The following is a 15,789-nucleotide window of genomic DNA, read 5'->3' as shown; positions in this document are numbered from 1 at the left end:
ATACTATATCCTCCAGAACTTCAAAAACACATGATACAACTTGGTGCTGCTAGCTTAACATGTAAAATAATTTTTATCTTTTGAACGAGCCTTTGTAATCAAGGACCTTAAGCAGCACATTGTTTGCATCATGCTGCACAATAACTCATTTTATTGCCATCTTGTGATGGCAATGACGATGACGCTGCCTAGACTGGCTCTGGCGGTAGGCTGTTGCGAACACCGCGAAAATGCTTTTGGTTGCATATTTGATTGCACCGCACAAGCAAACTTCAGGGGAACTTTCTTGCAAAAAGGAAAAGCGTGCAAATATAAACTGGTAAATACTGTGATCATTCATTGTGAGCTATTGTTTTTTGTTTGAACGCTTTCCTTGGGCAGGCCGAGAATAGCAATTGTCAGCAGGAGGTAGTGTGTGTTCAATGCATTCATTGCCTCCTAAGCGCCGCCAAGTCAGGTGCTGCCGCTATAGTGGTCACCATTTGGGTCAGGTGCGTGCGTGCCGACAAGTCAACTTTAAATTAGTGCCCGTTGTGTTCTTTCCTACTCCATCCTACTAAGTCTTTGTCTCCACGTAGCGCTAACAGTATGTGCCTCCTAGATTTGAATTATCCGTTGAGGGCCAATTTCATGATCTGGGTAACGAAAGTTTTGGCCGGCGAAGACCTTCATTAGGAATCAAATTAACCGAACAGTTGAGTTAGCAGGAGTCGAATCAATGAAGGCCTACTGTATTAAAGACGAAGCTCGAATATAGGTTCAATGCAGTTCTAGGATGGTCGGGAAGAGAAGTTGATGGTCTTCTTAAATTTCCAGTTACACACCGTTCATGCAGAAGGGAATCAAGAGCGACCCGTCCATGGTGATCAAACTTCGGGCTACGTTCCTCAAGGTAATGCCCTTCTGACTCTTAGTAATAAAAGGCCTACATTTAGTCTGCTTTGGCAATCCACTGGTGCAGTGTAGCCATATTAGCAAGTTTTTCTCCGAGATCTAGCAGATTTTAGGCATGTTTGATGCCAGAAATGCGCTTTTAGTGGGTAGCAAACTTTATATGCCATGTCTTGAATTACTTGAACATTTTCTCCTTGAAAAGCGTGTTCTGCTAGCTGAAAGCACCAGTAACAAAAGGCGTTAAAGGGACACTAGAGAGACAAATTATTTTAGCTGTATTTGTAGATTGCCTATCTACAATACCAAAAGAAAAAGCCACTTTTATCATGAAAAAAGGCTTAGTAAGCCAGACAACATGCAAACACGAAAGATGGGAGGCGATGTTGCCTTGAAGTTTTCCACAGCAGCTCGTTTCCAGTCTGCTTGGGCCTAGGTAGTTGTTCTTAGGTAAAGATGCATTACATACTTACTCAAAAGAAGCCAAAAATTTAACTTGGAAAGTTCCAAGAGCATTTACTACGCCACAGTGGTGCAATTGAGAAAAAAATACTTCGGAATTTGTGTCGTCACTTTGGCGTACTGGCACTTGGTTTTGACAAGGAATTTCAGAAAAAATTTTAAGTTCGCCCTTTATTTTCTCTTCCACTAATCCACCTCTTACTGCAAAATTAACGAAAATGCACTTTCTAATGGATGCTTGATTGGTTAAAACTCATTAAGTGTTCCTCTTTAGTGTCTCTTTTTTCAGCAACCTTTGGAACGAGGCAAGCTGCAAACAGTGTTAAGCCTAGAAAGCAATGATGTGCTTGCTGTGCTACCATGTCACAGCCTCCCCACTTGTTGCAGTTCCCACTGTTATACGAGTACTTCACTGTGCATGCGTGATGACGTGCCAATCCTAGGATGAGGAGGGATCAAGTCGCAGTTGTAGCTGCATCACAGTCGCGTAGTAGAAGCCGTTTGCATCTGTAATCCATGATACTTAGAGCGAGGCAGCACTGAAAAGGGAGACGAAAAGACACAGACGATGTGCTTGTGTTGTCTGCATCTCTCCTTCTTTTCCTTTCTTCTTTTTTCTTTTTTTTTCCTTGTCTTGTGTTTCAGCATTGCCTTCCTTCAAATGCCTTACCCAACTGAGCCTAGTTGGCAACTTGATCCAGTCCACGACGCACTGACGTGCCATTGCCGATCCCGACAATGTGGATCTTTCATTACAGTGTCGCATGAATGTCACTTGTAGACATGCGGAGCTTTTGCTCCCATCTCTCTCGCAGCTGGCCACGGCCCTGGACCTGCCACTTCTGCGCATCAACCAAGCCAACAGTCCGGACCTGGTGTCGGTGTCGCAGTACTATTCCACCGAGCTAGTCAACTATGTACGCAAGGTGTTGCACATCATTCCGGAGACCATGTTTGGCGTCCTCGCGCGCATCGTGGAGCTGCAGACAACTGCCATCAAGGAGGTGCCCACGCGCCTCATGAAGGACCAGCTGAAAGCGTACGCTCAGCTGGACCAGCGTTACGAGGTGAGCATTATTGAAGTACTGAAAGTGAATCCCACTTTTTACCTGCGAGGTGGCACTCGGTGGCCATGGTAATCCGCTGCTAAGCACAAGGTTGCAGATTTAATACATGGCTGCTGTGGTCGTTTTGATCAAGCTGGAGCGCAAAAACACTCATACACTTAGATTATATGTGTGTTTAAAGACCAACAGATAGTCAAAATTAATCTGAAGTCCTACAGTGTCTCTCAGAGCCAATGTGTTGTTTTGAACGTAAAGAAGGAAAACCAAGGTGCCCAACTTTTGTTAGTCACGACCATGTGAACCCAACAGATAATGAAGCCAAGGGAAGCATAGGGGAAGTTATTCGTAATTTCTAATTGGAGAGTATAATTGATAAACTAAAGAAAGTTGGAAGTGTAGTAAAAAACATATTGCTGTCAGTGGGGACCAAACCCACAAGCTGCGCATTACGTAGTTCGTAATACATGGGTTTGTCTCCCACTGGCAAACAGTTTTATTCATCTGCTTTCTATTCCCTTTAGCTTAATAATTCTATTCTTCAAATTAAAACTACAAATGACTTCCCTTGTGCACTCCCTGGCTTCGTTATCTGTCGGCTTCATATGGATATGTTGCTCTAGGATCTTCAAACCCCTTAATTTAGTATTGATTTCATATTTGCTCGTGCTTCGGTCAGTTCATCATTCCCATTTCCAACACCCCCCTTTCTCATGTCTCTCCTGTCAGGTGGCCAAGCTGACATACTCCATCTCGGTGTTCACCGAGGGCATCCTGATGATGAAGAAGACGCTCGTCGGCATCGTTCAGATTGATCCCAAGCAGCTGCTCGAGGACGGCATCCGCAGGGAGCTGGTCAACCAGGTCATGCGTGCCCTGCACAATGGGCTCGTTTTCAACCCCAGGGCCAAGGTATGTGTATGTATGTGTCAATGCCAGTGGTCCAAAAAACTTGTGTTCCTGGTTAGTGGTACATCGGAAGCCCCAAAGATGAGAGCCATCATGGGAGCCCTGCACGAAAGAACATGATTACAACAGAATTACAACATACCGCCAATTGTTATGTTACAATAATACAGTAGACATCCGTTAATTCGACTCTGGTTAATTTGATTTTGGGGTTAATTCACTCAGGACCGAGGGTCCCGGCCAGCGCACAAGCATTTCTGTGGTCTCCAATTTTCATTATATTGATCCTAAAATTTGCCTTCTCAGGATGGTTCGAACTTGACCAGTCAGCATGCACGCGTGTGACGCCTATGGTGGCCCTTTGTTGGCCCCTTTGGTGGCAGCACGTCTTGACAGAGCTTAGGGAACAGTGAATGTGTTGAACACATGTCATCTCCCGTCGAAAGTCCCGTTTTTCTGCCTGCTCCAAGAAGATTTTGAAGGACGGTAGCTCACAGTGTCTAACTGCAGTATTTACCCAATCTAATGAGTTTTTCTTTTCTTTCTTTCTTTTGTTTTCTTACCCAAAGAAATTGGGCCAAAAATTCCCTGTGCGGTGCAGTCGCGTACAAACCCAAAATTGCCTTCACGGTGTTTGTGTGCTTTTCCGCATAAAACGGATATATTGTGTCGAATCTTACTTTAGGAAACCGGCCATCACTGAACTTAAGCGTATTTTACTTGTTAACGAGTTGAGTGTGTGTTACATTTCTACTTTGTTTAGGAGCTTTAATGTAATTTTTACATTAGTTTACTACTTTAGACACCTAGAAAGGGGACGTGCATTTTATTTGGTGGTGTGTTAGAATCAGGCAAATATTGCTGAATAAATCAGTAGTGTGTCTTGGTGTTTTTGGTGCATAATGTTTAATTTGACTCACTGGCTAATTCAATCAGATTTGTCGGTCCCATCAAGCTCAAGTTATTGGAAGTCGACTGTATAACAAAAGGAGCCAAGTTTTAAATGGTAGGCAACGTATCATCATCGCACACATGTAGCTGTAAATATGAAGCATAAAACACCTAATAGTAAACAGATAGCGTAGAAACAAATACATGAATAATGAAATCATCGTCATCATCATCAGCCTAGTTACGCCCACTGCAGGGCAAAGGCCTCTCCCATACTTCTCCAACTACCCCGGTCATGTACTAATTGTGGCCATGTTGTCCCTGCAAACGTCTTAATGTCATCCGCCCACCTAACTTTCTGCCGCCCCCTGCTACGCTTCCCTTCCCTTGGAATCCAGTCCGTAACTCTTAGTGACCATCGGTTATCTTCCTTCCTCATTACATGTCCGGCCCACGCCCATTTCTTTTTCTTGATTTCAACTAAGATGTCGTTTACCCGCGTTTGTTGCCTCACCCAATCTGCTCTTTTCTTATCCCTTAACGTTAAACCCATCATTCTTCTTTCCATAGCTCGTTGCGTCGTCCTCAATTTCAGCAGAACCCTTTTCGTAAGCCTCCAGGTTTCAGCCCCATATGTGAGTACTGGTAACACACAGCTGTTGTACACTTTCCTTTTGAGGGATAGTGGCAACCTGCTGTTCATGATTTGAGAATGCCTGCCAAACGCACCCCAACCCATTCTTATTCTAAAGATTAACAATTAGAAAAAAATGCTGTGACATTATTTCCATTCTGATGGTGTTCCTATAATATGTTCGGTAGTTAGTAAAGTATATTAGGATTTCCTGGTGCTGTTTTCCGCTGCTTTAATGTACCGCACTCTTATGAGCTAGCCAAGTCCCTGAAATGTCAATCTTCAGATGTAAGAAAATGGTAGACACGCAGACAGCATCTGCCATTCTGTATTCAAATGAACTAGACACAAATATCATCCTTCTCTTAAGCAGTGGCCTTCCTCCTCAGCTCATATTTACACTACATCTCTCAATTTCATCCCACGTCACCTACACTCAATTCACACAGCTCAATCCTATACCACATCACCTACACTCTGCTGGCTAGACACTGTATCACTGTGTGACATCAGTGCCTAATCAATTGGAACACTAGCAGTGCCACTTGACTTGCACACACCAGGTTTATTCATGGAAAACACGGGGAAGGCGGGACATGGAAATTCAAGACGATGAGCAAAACGAGAACAAGGTACAATAAAGAATTCGTTTTGCCATTCGCAGTTTTGCGGCTGTGTTCTTGACCATCACTACCACGTGACACTACAGTTGAAGTTGCTACAACCTGAACTCGCAAATTAGGCACAGTAGTCACGTCCTCTAACATGTAATAGCTTGCCAGGCGATTTTGCGTGGCTGAAGTGTATTGGATATCCTCATTCAACCTTTATGGCACTTGCATATTAGCCTGCCATATAGGTGATGCCATTTGCTGAACATAAAATATGGATATATACTAGATGGAAAAGCATAACTGTTGGTGGTGTCTTGCTCTGGTGTTTTATGAAAGTATGCAGCAATGAACAGCTCTGTTCTTAGCTGCTGGCATAAAAGTGCCAGCAGAGGCATAATTGTGAGCATGTAGCTTACTGCAGAAGGACATGATTTTGTTATATCTAGTTGATGTCATTATTGTCCGATGCTGCAGATGATCTATAAGAATGTAGGGGCATAAAATATTTTGAGTTCTCACTTCTTTTGCTTAGAATGATGCCAGTGCAGTGAACTTCACAAAGCATAATGCAATAAATTTTTGTCACTCGGGGAGCACATGCTGTGTTGGCGACACTATAATTTAGTTTCATAACTGGTAGTCTTCATGAAGATGGCGCAGATACATTGACACATTTGTGGCTGCAGCTGTTATGTTTTTTCTTCTCTGTCGATCTCTTGTGCCTGTTTGTATGTACCGCCATGTTGAAGCCTACCACCCAGTTAGCAGCCCATTTATCCATTCTGCTACAACTGCTGTTGCAGCCCAGTGAGTTGGTGCCCAAGCTGACCGCCCTGGGCAAGGTGATGGACGGCTACTACCGGTCGTTCGAGTACATCCAGGACTATGTGAGCATCTACGGGCTGCGTGTCTGGCAAGAGGAGGTGTCTCGCATTGTCAGCTACAATGTGGAGCAGGAGTGTAATGCTTTCCTTCGACAGAAGGTATGTTCCATGTGCAAGATGTGCCTGTTGTTTGCCTTCTCAAAAAAAAAAAAAAATGCAGGAAAGGTGTACTTGAACTAACTTTAGGGTCCTCAAGAAACTGTACACTCTGGGTTGCATTGTCAAAGCCAAGTGATAGCATCCCAGCAGATCTGCCTAATAAGCTGCTGGGGACAGGTATTTGTTAGCTCAATTAGTGTCGAGGCTATTCAATGTCATTTCATTAGTGTCAATGCTATGAATTAGTGAAGGTGATGTGACATATGGACATGTCCGAGTGTACTTGGCAGGTAGTCTTCAGCCTCCCTACCTGACAAAACAAGATACGTGCTGATCTGTTTATATTCCCTGCACCTAGGGTCATACCATCTGATGCTGTGGCCAGTGTCTCGCGAAGCGTTTCCCGTGTTGAAAAATTAATCTTGTGTGTGTGTATTCTGTGTTCACATGCCAGTGCTCCAGCATGGCACTACATGTAGAACACATTGTGCGTGTAGTGCGGAGAACCTCTCTCTTTCTTGCTTGAAGTGGGAACATGACACCGATACCACAAGTGCAGTTAAGGTGTCCATATTATTTGTATTGCAGTAATATAAAGATATAGTCATACCTCAGTATAATGAACCTGGATATAATGATTACTGGATATAGCAAAAGCAGTATAAAATTCAAAATTTTTTCTTTTCCCACTATCAGCATGTATGCTTATAATGAATATCGGACATAACAGAGGTACTATTATTTTGTCAGATGTGACGTTGTTATATAGAACAATGAATCTCTGGAACGCTGCTCATGGATCTAATCAGAGCATCACCAATCAAAAGGGCCATGAGGTGAACAGTGTCGTGATGTTTTCAGGATGCTACCGACATGCTTCTTGCTTTTGTTTTGTATGCTGTCCTTTCCCTTCACAAGTGCGAAACAAACACTTGGAAATGCAGGTCCAAGACTGGCAGAGCGTCTACCAGTCACGCACTATCCCTATTCCGACATTTCCTCCATTGGACCAGGCATCGGTCAACTTCATTGGCAGGCTAGCACGCGAGGTGTTGCGTGTTACTGATCCAAAGTGAGTATTGCCATTATGTATACCACCCATATTTAAATGCAAAAGGGTGACAGATACTGTTGTTCCATCTTATTTGGGAGATTTCTGGAAGAGGTGGAAATGAGCTGCGTGAGAAATTGGAATGTCCAGGTAGCTAACTATAAGAAGATTTGCTAATTAACTCTTAAATTATTCACACTAGAGCACATGTTGAAATTGCGAATGGAAGTTGAATGGAAATGCTAAGACAAGCACCATTTCCAGAATGGCTGTCCTACAAGATCTGCTAAAAACTGCACTGGCTCTATGCTTAAAGGGACACCAAAGGAAATGTTAAATCAAGCTAAAGTGATAGATTAATGCTCTAGAATGTCTAACGTGTCAATGTTATCGTGAACAGAGCTTTAATAATCAAGAAATTGAGGTAAATGCAGGACAGAATTTGAGGCTACCCTGGACAATCGTGCTAGCCTGATGACGTAGGCACTCCCCATTATAATTCTGTCACTAGTGCTTGACCACTGATATTAAATATATCATTGCATTGCATTTTAAGGCGAAAGACTTATCTTACTTGCCTACTTCTATTCTTATCTTACTTGTCTACTTCTATTCGATTCTTGGGAAAAATTATGTTTTGATGTTACCCTTGACAACGACATGGGCAGTCAAAAGCTTTAGCTTTTGCTCAACTTTGCACTGCCCGCGCTTTCGCGTTTCAGTAGTTTCATTATCGCGAAGTGCTGCGATGGTTTTGCAGGCTCGCAAAACTTGCACAAACTACAAGTAGCGGAGAATGCCAGGTCCACGTTATGTCTCGGTACGCCTGAATGGTCTATGTCACTTGAACAAGAACAGCTGCAGTGGAAAATCCAATGCCGTGAGCAGTTTCTCCACAGCCGAGTGTTAGCATATTTTGCACAAAACCGTAGTGCTGTCTGTCGGCCACTGTTTTAGGCAACAAAGGGCGGTGATGGCGCGTGCAGTGTCACCACTCCTGCTTCGGGCGGTGGACGATTTGAACTGCGCTAAAGACATGTGAACCCTTCAGACGTGATTTTCCTGAAGTCTTCTCTTAGCATGAAACAAGCACTGAACTATGAACACAAAGCACTTGTTGTCAGGTCAAGACAGAAGATAATCTGTTCCTTGTTAACTCCTCTAGTGATTGCTTCAGAACTGTGCAGATATCCTTTTGTCTCATTATTGTGACCACAGGTGACTTGTTGATTGGTCAGTCGTACACCACTGCACTATAACTAAAAGCAGCCATTGTCTGCACTGGGAAGCTGAAAAAAAAAAAAGCTCCTAGTAACATTGCTACAATCTGCAGTAAATTTTACAATTGTGCATCCATTTTTCTTTCGGCTTCCTTCAATGTAACCTAGGCCTTGTCTAGTTTTCATTGATGTAAGCAGTTTTGAATGTGCATGTTACAACAGTCTTTCTGCTCCTAGGACAACTGTCTACGTGGACCAGTCAAATGCCTGGTTCGATACCAAGTCGCATGCGGAAGTGATCAACCTCAGCCTCTTCGCCCTGCTTCAGGCAAGAGCGATGCCCGCAGGGCTTTTCTTCGATGAGCATTTGTATTTTACGAGTACGGTGGGCAACAGAAATATTTGTGTCTTTCAACAATGTGTATGGCATTCACTGCATGGTATGCATCAACCCTTAGTTACTTGTCCGCAGGGCAATACTTGCTGAATAAACATTGCATTTCCTTTTGTCTTGTGACTGGCACAGCATGGCCTTAGCTGCCTTTGTGCCATTAAACCCAAATTAACTAACTAACTAAAATGCTTTTGACCTACTATTTCCAATAACTAGGGGAGCAGTTGGATTTTAAGCAATGCCTCTGCAGGAAAAAATGTGTTGCACAGATTTTGATGCTCCCCAAATCTGCATTATATTAAAGATACCTGAGACACCTCTTGGAACTGGAGAAACATGCTGTTGATACCTTCTGAGGAATATATGTCCAAAGGAACTTCATAAAAGGGACTCATATGTACAAAGGTGGGGACATTGCAGGGGGATTGTCAGCTACACAAATCGGTAAGGTGTCATAATGAAAAAGGAGCACGAATGGAACAAGGTTCACATTGTCGCCGTTCTTTGCATCCCTGTTTCTTGGTGTTCTTTTGTTTTTTTTCTGTTAAAGAGAGTATTGGTCTCTCTAAGCTTGATAGTAATACGATGCCTATCACTGTTTCCTTCCCTTTTCTACTTTCCGTGGTCCACTAACGAGTAACCACTCAAGACCAGTGTCTGACAAACTTGCCCAAGAGTGACAAAGGTGCTTACAGGACAAGTAGGACATGTTAACAACCACTCTGTCTTAGTGTCCTAGAACCTCTGAAACATTGGGCATGCTTGTGCCTAAGGGCTAGCATCTGGGCCATTGCGCTTCATAGAACATCATCGCTGATGTTGCCAAAAGTGAAATAAGAGCAGGGTCATTGAAAGCCACAGGAGAGAGCAAGATTGATATAGTACACGAGATTATGGGTTCCTTGCTGTATGCAGTTAAATATGCTTGGCTTGCATGCTCATGGCAGCATTGTGTATGGATCCAAAACAAAAGTGTTAGAGCACTCCTTTAGCATGGTGTGAAATACTGTTGACAGGACAGAAGGAAGCAGATCTGTGCTTGCTGCTTTTGTGGGTCAAGTTACAGAAACGTCCCCATGCATGTTATCTAGGGCATATTGTGCTTCGCCATAAGTGTTACTAGACGTGTAAATTACTTGCCTTCTTGCACCAATGACCACGCAATGTATAATAGGACAAGGTTTGATGCTGTAACTAAGCTGTCTGAGATTCGCAGTTATTATAAACGTACAGCTTAAGAAGCACAAAGAGCCATGAAGACACAGATGGCCTTTCGCGTGTGTGTCTGTCTTTTGCTTTTGTGCTGTATGTTAGTTATCTACAAATCTGCACTAACTAGGACAACTGTCAGTCCTTGTATGTAAGACTTGTCTTTGCCTCCTCCACACAAGCAGAAAAGTGTGGGCACACCTGGCCTGACAGGGCTGGACCGGCTGCTGTCGTTCATGATAGTCAAGGAACTGCAGGGCGTGCTGCGGTCCCTGGAGAAGGGAATGGTCAAGGACAAGTCCTGGCAGGAGCTGCTCACCAACATGAGCAAAGCCCTGCAGCCAGTCGACGGGCTAGTCCGTAAGTGTTGCAGCTATATCAAAGCGTTGCCCCCCCCCCCCCCCCCCCCACCACATTGGCTTATTGGCTAAGGCATTCTATTGACGAGCATGAGGGTGCAGGTTTGACTACCGGCCACTGCGGCCTCATTCCAGTGGGATGGGAAAACGCTTGTGTGCATAGATTTAGGTTCACTTAAAAAAACACTGAAAGGTATAAAATTTATACAAAGTCCTTTACTACAGGATCTCTTATAGCCTCAGTGTTGCTTTGGGATGTTAAACTCAATCAATCATTCAATCAATAATACCATGATTACTAGTACAACTACTAAAGTTTTGTGCTAGTTTCTCTTCAGTCAGCATGGCGACATTTGCTTGTTTGACAATTGTAATTATTCCCACAGCCAGAAGGATGTGTCCTAGTCACTGAAGCATCATCTGGCTTTGGCTGCCTAATTTGCATGTTGGTTCATGTATTCAAACATGCAGCATGTATTCAAACATTGATGCAGCTAAGGCTGGCACTAAAGAAGCCAGTGCAAATCTCCTATAAATGGTGGTATGTGCTTACCTCCTTTCAGTGTCACTCACTCATTGTCCTTGTTTTTGTATGGCACAGAAAACGTGGGCAAGACATACAGTGCAACCTTGACCAAAGTTGCCAAAACATGGTCGGTTTTCCTCGAAAGCATTCTCAAGGTCAGTGCTTACCATCGTGCTGCATTTAAATCAGAGCTTGGCAGGTTATGATCGGGGTTGTACTGGCTAGATGGCACCGTTGGATGGTTTATTTAATTGTGTTAACTATGAATATTTGTTTCCTCTTCCCCTATAGTGTAGTTATTGTGGTCGTAGTTTTTTTCTAGTTGTCAAGTTGATGTGCTCCTTTCTCTCGGCAGATTGGCCAAATGCAAATCTTGCGCAAAGCCATCGCACACGAACTGTACACAACAGCCAAGTTTGAGTCGAAGGACTTGGTTGGTGCTCTGCAGACCATGAATGAGTGAGAGATTCAACATAACTTTTTTGTTGGAGTGCCACATTTGCTCTGGCTCACACTACGAGGTATTTAGCTACTCAAAATCGAAATGCTCGATGGTGACTGAGTTACGGGACATTCCTTCCCCACTGGGCTGAACACAACCCAAGCCTCAACAACACTGCATGGAATTTGGAAACCATAGTACAGGCTTCCACTGTCATTTCTCTCAATAAGCATGTAAATTGCCCCAAACTGACTGCTAAAACTTTTTAATCTTTTTGCTGCCCCACATGTCTATATGTACAGTGTTGTCTTTTGTACCTTGCACTAAGCCGAAATTTCCCATTGACTGGAGATACCTGTTGGTTTTTTGTTAGTGTTACTGCCGATGGTGTGCATAAAGCAATACATCCATTATGTTGCTTACTACAGTCACTGACCGATAATTCGGGCTCGACAGGGACTGCCAAAAGGCCCAAATAATCAGGAGTTCGAAATACCAGATTTGTCAGAAAATAAGTGACTTTATTCTACAAGTGGGCCAAAAAAGGTGTGCGATACCTTCAATTTCATGTGACTAGCTCAAGACACACCAGCGTATACGAGCAACAAGTTTCTTGGCACGTTGCCAAGCATGCTATCTTATCACCGTACAGAAATGCTGCCACCTGCTGATGCGTCTGGTGCTGGTCACGCAAAATATTGTGAAAATGAAAGTAGCTTCGAAAGTGATGGTTCAAGAATACAGCTAAAGTCTGTCAACACATTGCTATGTACGGATACACTTGCCTTTGGCCTAGACAGTCCGTGAAGAACTGTCTAGGCCAAATAATGTTCGCAGATTAAAGCTGTGAAGTAATGGTTGGGAGTAAAAGCTTTTACAGTAATAGCACAGAACAAAAGCTAGTGAAGTGAGACAACACAGGAACGATCCAGTGACAGTAGTATTGTCGATTACAGTTAGCTAGCAATCAGGGTTTTAAACTTTCCTTAAAACTCTGGCAGAGTTTAAATGAATCAGCTCAAATTACGCAATGCACAAAGGCACGTGCACGTGCCTTTTGACATCCCACATGAGAGTCTTTGTACATTCCAGTACTAATTCATGTTTTTAGCATTAGATGTGAATAACTACACTACACCTCATAAGTCGTTTGCAGTGCTGTAAGAACTGCGAGACTCCTTAGCCTATAGAAGGGCCGAATGCCTCTCAATATATGTTAATCCAAGCCACGTCTTCTGCTCAGTGGCTGATGAATTCCCAGTATATGACGTGCATGTGCAAAGATGCTAACATGTCACTTATCACTGTAACATATGTACCAAATAATAACACGTCTATATAATCCCGCCATTAATCCGACAGTTAGGCCTGAACTGTAATCTACTGTGCAGGGATATTGCCTGTGCATGCCTCATACCTTCGGTAGTGCTGCAAATGACTTGTGATATGGAGTATAATTAACCTGTGCTCTTAAATTTATGTGATGCCATGTCACTTAGGGTAACCTTGTTGTAACACAGTGTGTTTTGCCTTCATAACTTCTAAGAACAGTGGGTTTACTTACCCCCAAACGATTATGGCAGTCTCTGATTTACGTTATTGCCATCGCCAGTGCCCTGCTGGGAGAGGTGAAGGCCCACCATAGGGACCCCACCAAGCCATACCCGAAGGAGGACAATCCCTTGCTCATGGAACTGGCCACATACCTAGATTGGTGCGGGCTGTACCAGCCCCTCTCCAAGGTGAGCCCAGCGCTTTGCTTGCCCCTGCAGGGACCAGACTACGACCACACAGAGTTGGGAACTTACCCTTGCCGTGATAGCTATTATGGGCTCTTTGGGCTTTCCAAGTGTATGTCCATACACTGAGCCAAAAAAGAAATTCCTTTACAGCATTACAAAAATGTAAACTATCTCCATTGCAGTCAGCCAATACGTTACACTTTATGGAGACTGATTCTGGTATTTGTTGCGACTACATTTGAACCATTAGTACGTTAGATTGAGGGATTTGCACCCAGAAAAGATTTCTTTGAACTGGAAGACTGCTTAAGAAGTCAACCTGCTGTGGGGGGAATTTTGATTCATTGGAGTCCATGGGATCCTTACAGGGAATTGAAAACACATTGTAGCAGAAATTTCATCGTAGCATAGTGCGACTGTATTGGACTGTTCACTAGCCTATTGGCTGCCAGTCCAAATATTTCTGTTTTGTGAGGAGTTATACTGCATGAATAAAGCGGATTCTGATTTAGAAAAACATTATTTTTCTCTACCTCACTTCAGATTTATGCGACTACAAGGCCCATCGGGAACCTGCCGCTATTTATGATGCTGTTCACTGTAACACATTTGGCAAAGTTCACATACGTGAGCTCACAAGGTAGGCATGCTTACCGGTCTTCATATTTTAGCAACGTGGCTTACATACAGTGAATGAAGATGTGTTTTGCATTCATGAGCAACCTCTGAACGAACTCGGTTTTTTACCATGCGTTGCAGGCGGCCTGCTGAGCAAGCGGGGTGTGGACTCTATAGATGGTCTTCCCTTTGTCCTGGGGTCGTTCACCTTCCTGAAGCAGTTCCACCAGGACAACGTCACCCAGTTCCTGGCCTACCTCGGACAGTACGTCCGCTCGCTCCTCGAGGAGGGCTCTGTAAGGTACGTCAATGTGGTCTAAACGGTGTGGCTTTCGACTTTGCCTGCCTTTAGGGTCCGCCAGCCACCATTTGCCAACAGCTAAGAGCTGTTTCTGCTCAAAGACTCCCTTGTATGCAAGGGTGTTCTAGCGGCGAAATTATTGGATCAAATGGAATGTAAATATTCCTGTTATATACCAGCTTCAAATGTCATACCGGTGACAGCGCTGATATGTGCTTGCATGCAATTGAGGCTGATAAGTGCTTACATGCGCTTGTGCTAAGCATGTACCCTGGAAGTTGAACCTGCATGAGACTTGTCACCTTTCCATACAGCGTTACCAAGTTCTCCGATGCCTCCGTGGAGACGACCAATATTATGGCCTACCTGGAGATTCTTGTGCGGCACTGCAATGTGCCCCGCAAGGTGGGTAGCCTTTAGACATCTGCACTGCGACTCGTGTCTAAAATGCTTCTCACCAATAACAGCATGTAGTGAATATACACCTAGAATGGATAATGGTGTAACGAAGGCATTTTTGTGTTTGATGTAACTTCATTAGAGTGTGGTTCCACTGTATTAGTATCTCATTGCTACGTTTCTGAAGCTTTTTATTTTTCTCTGTGCTGCATTTTTCGTGCAGGTGGTGCTGAACTATGTTCCTGACTACACCTTTGACCACTTTAGGTCATCATCCTAGTCCGTGTGGTGCTCAGTTAAGTGAGCATGTGCTGAATTTCGACTGCAATGTTTCTACGATCGTTGATACTCTGTAACAGATGCATCTTCGAACATTCCGGTGCCATCTTTTTCTCTTTTTGATTACTGTAATATACAAAGTCGTGTAAAATAAACAGTAATGTATGTCTCTTTCCTTACTGTGAGTTAGCTTGATACTTTGTAAGGCCACCATGTCTTATCTCACTCATTTCAGCAAACTTGATACCATAAAGGAACACTTTGGCACAGCGAATCTAGACTTCAGACACAAGCCTTTTAGTTTAGACATGAGCCATTCAGAAATCTTTGCAAAGAGAGGGTTAAGATGCAAATTTTTTAGCTTAGACGCAAGCCAGAAATGTGTGAATAAATATTTCAGAAGAAATCTTTCAGCTCAGATGTGAGCCATTCGAAAATCCTTGTGTGGACATTTGCTAGTGAAGTTATTTGCTCTGGCAACACTGTGCTGGGCAAGAGTCTTGCATTATAGCAATTGCTAGTTTACACGTGACTATATACGATCACAAGAAAACTAAAATAAATAAAGAAAGAAAACAATTTTTGGCAGATCTTAATGCTTACTTGGCAGGTAGGTGGTTTACATCTTAGTTGTTTGCTGTTACAGTGGAACCCCACTAACTCGATGTTGTAAAAATAGGGAAGAGTTTCTAGATAAGTGAAATCACGCAAATGTAAGCCCCTGGCTGTAGACAGACCACATTGCACCTTTCAACATAGGAGCCAGTAGCCAGTAAATTTCCTATAACAGGTCAATATACC

At 43.4% G+C, this 15,789-nt stretch overlaps 1 protein-coding gene across 1 annotated transcript in view; it reads left to right on the top strand.

Moving 5' to 3' along the window:
• The window catches only part of Strump (WASH complex subunit strump), a 46,213-nt gene extending 31,051 nt beyond the window's left edge, over window positions 1–15,162 (top strand). Inside the window, exons 14-27 of the mRNA XM_055069063.2 lie at window positions 817–892; window positions 2,169–2,420; window positions 3,147–3,329; window positions 6,269–6,448; window positions 7,393–7,520; window positions 8,957–9,047; window positions 10,508–10,682; window positions 11,283–11,362; window positions 11,563–11,666; window positions 13,262–13,391; window positions 13,935–14,031; window positions 14,151–14,310; window positions 14,625–14,715; window positions 14,933–15,162. Of these exons, the coding sequence (XP_054925038.1) occupies window positions 817–892; window positions 2,169–2,420; window positions 3,147–3,329; window positions 6,269–6,448; window positions 7,393–7,520; window positions 8,957–9,047; window positions 10,508–10,682; window positions 11,283–11,362; window positions 11,563–11,666; window positions 13,262–13,391; window positions 13,935–14,031; window positions 14,151–14,310; window positions 14,625–14,715; window positions 14,933–14,989 (1,804 nt within the window). The 3' untranslated portion in view covers window positions 14,990–15,162. The remainder of the gene's footprint in view (window positions 1–816; window positions 893–2,168; window positions 2,421–3,146; window positions 3,330–6,268; window positions 6,449–7,392; window positions 7,521–8,956; window positions 9,048–10,507; window positions 10,683–11,282; window positions 11,363–11,562; window positions 11,667–13,261; window positions 13,392–13,934; window positions 14,032–14,150; window positions 14,311–14,624; window positions 14,716–14,932) is intronic.
• Window positions 15,163–15,789: the final 627 nt, after the last annotated feature.

The sequence above is a fragment of the Dermacentor andersoni genome, chromosome 9, assembly GCF_023375885.2.
Source record: "Dermacentor andersoni chromosome 9, qqDerAnde1_hic_scaffold, whole genome shotgun sequence".
In the NCBI taxonomy this organism is placed as follows: Eukaryota; Metazoa; Arthropoda; class Arachnida; order Ixodida; family Ixodidae; genus Dermacentor; species Dermacentor andersoni.
Note: the sequence above shows the minus strand (reverse complement) of the source record. Positions and strands in the feature narration are given on the sequence as shown.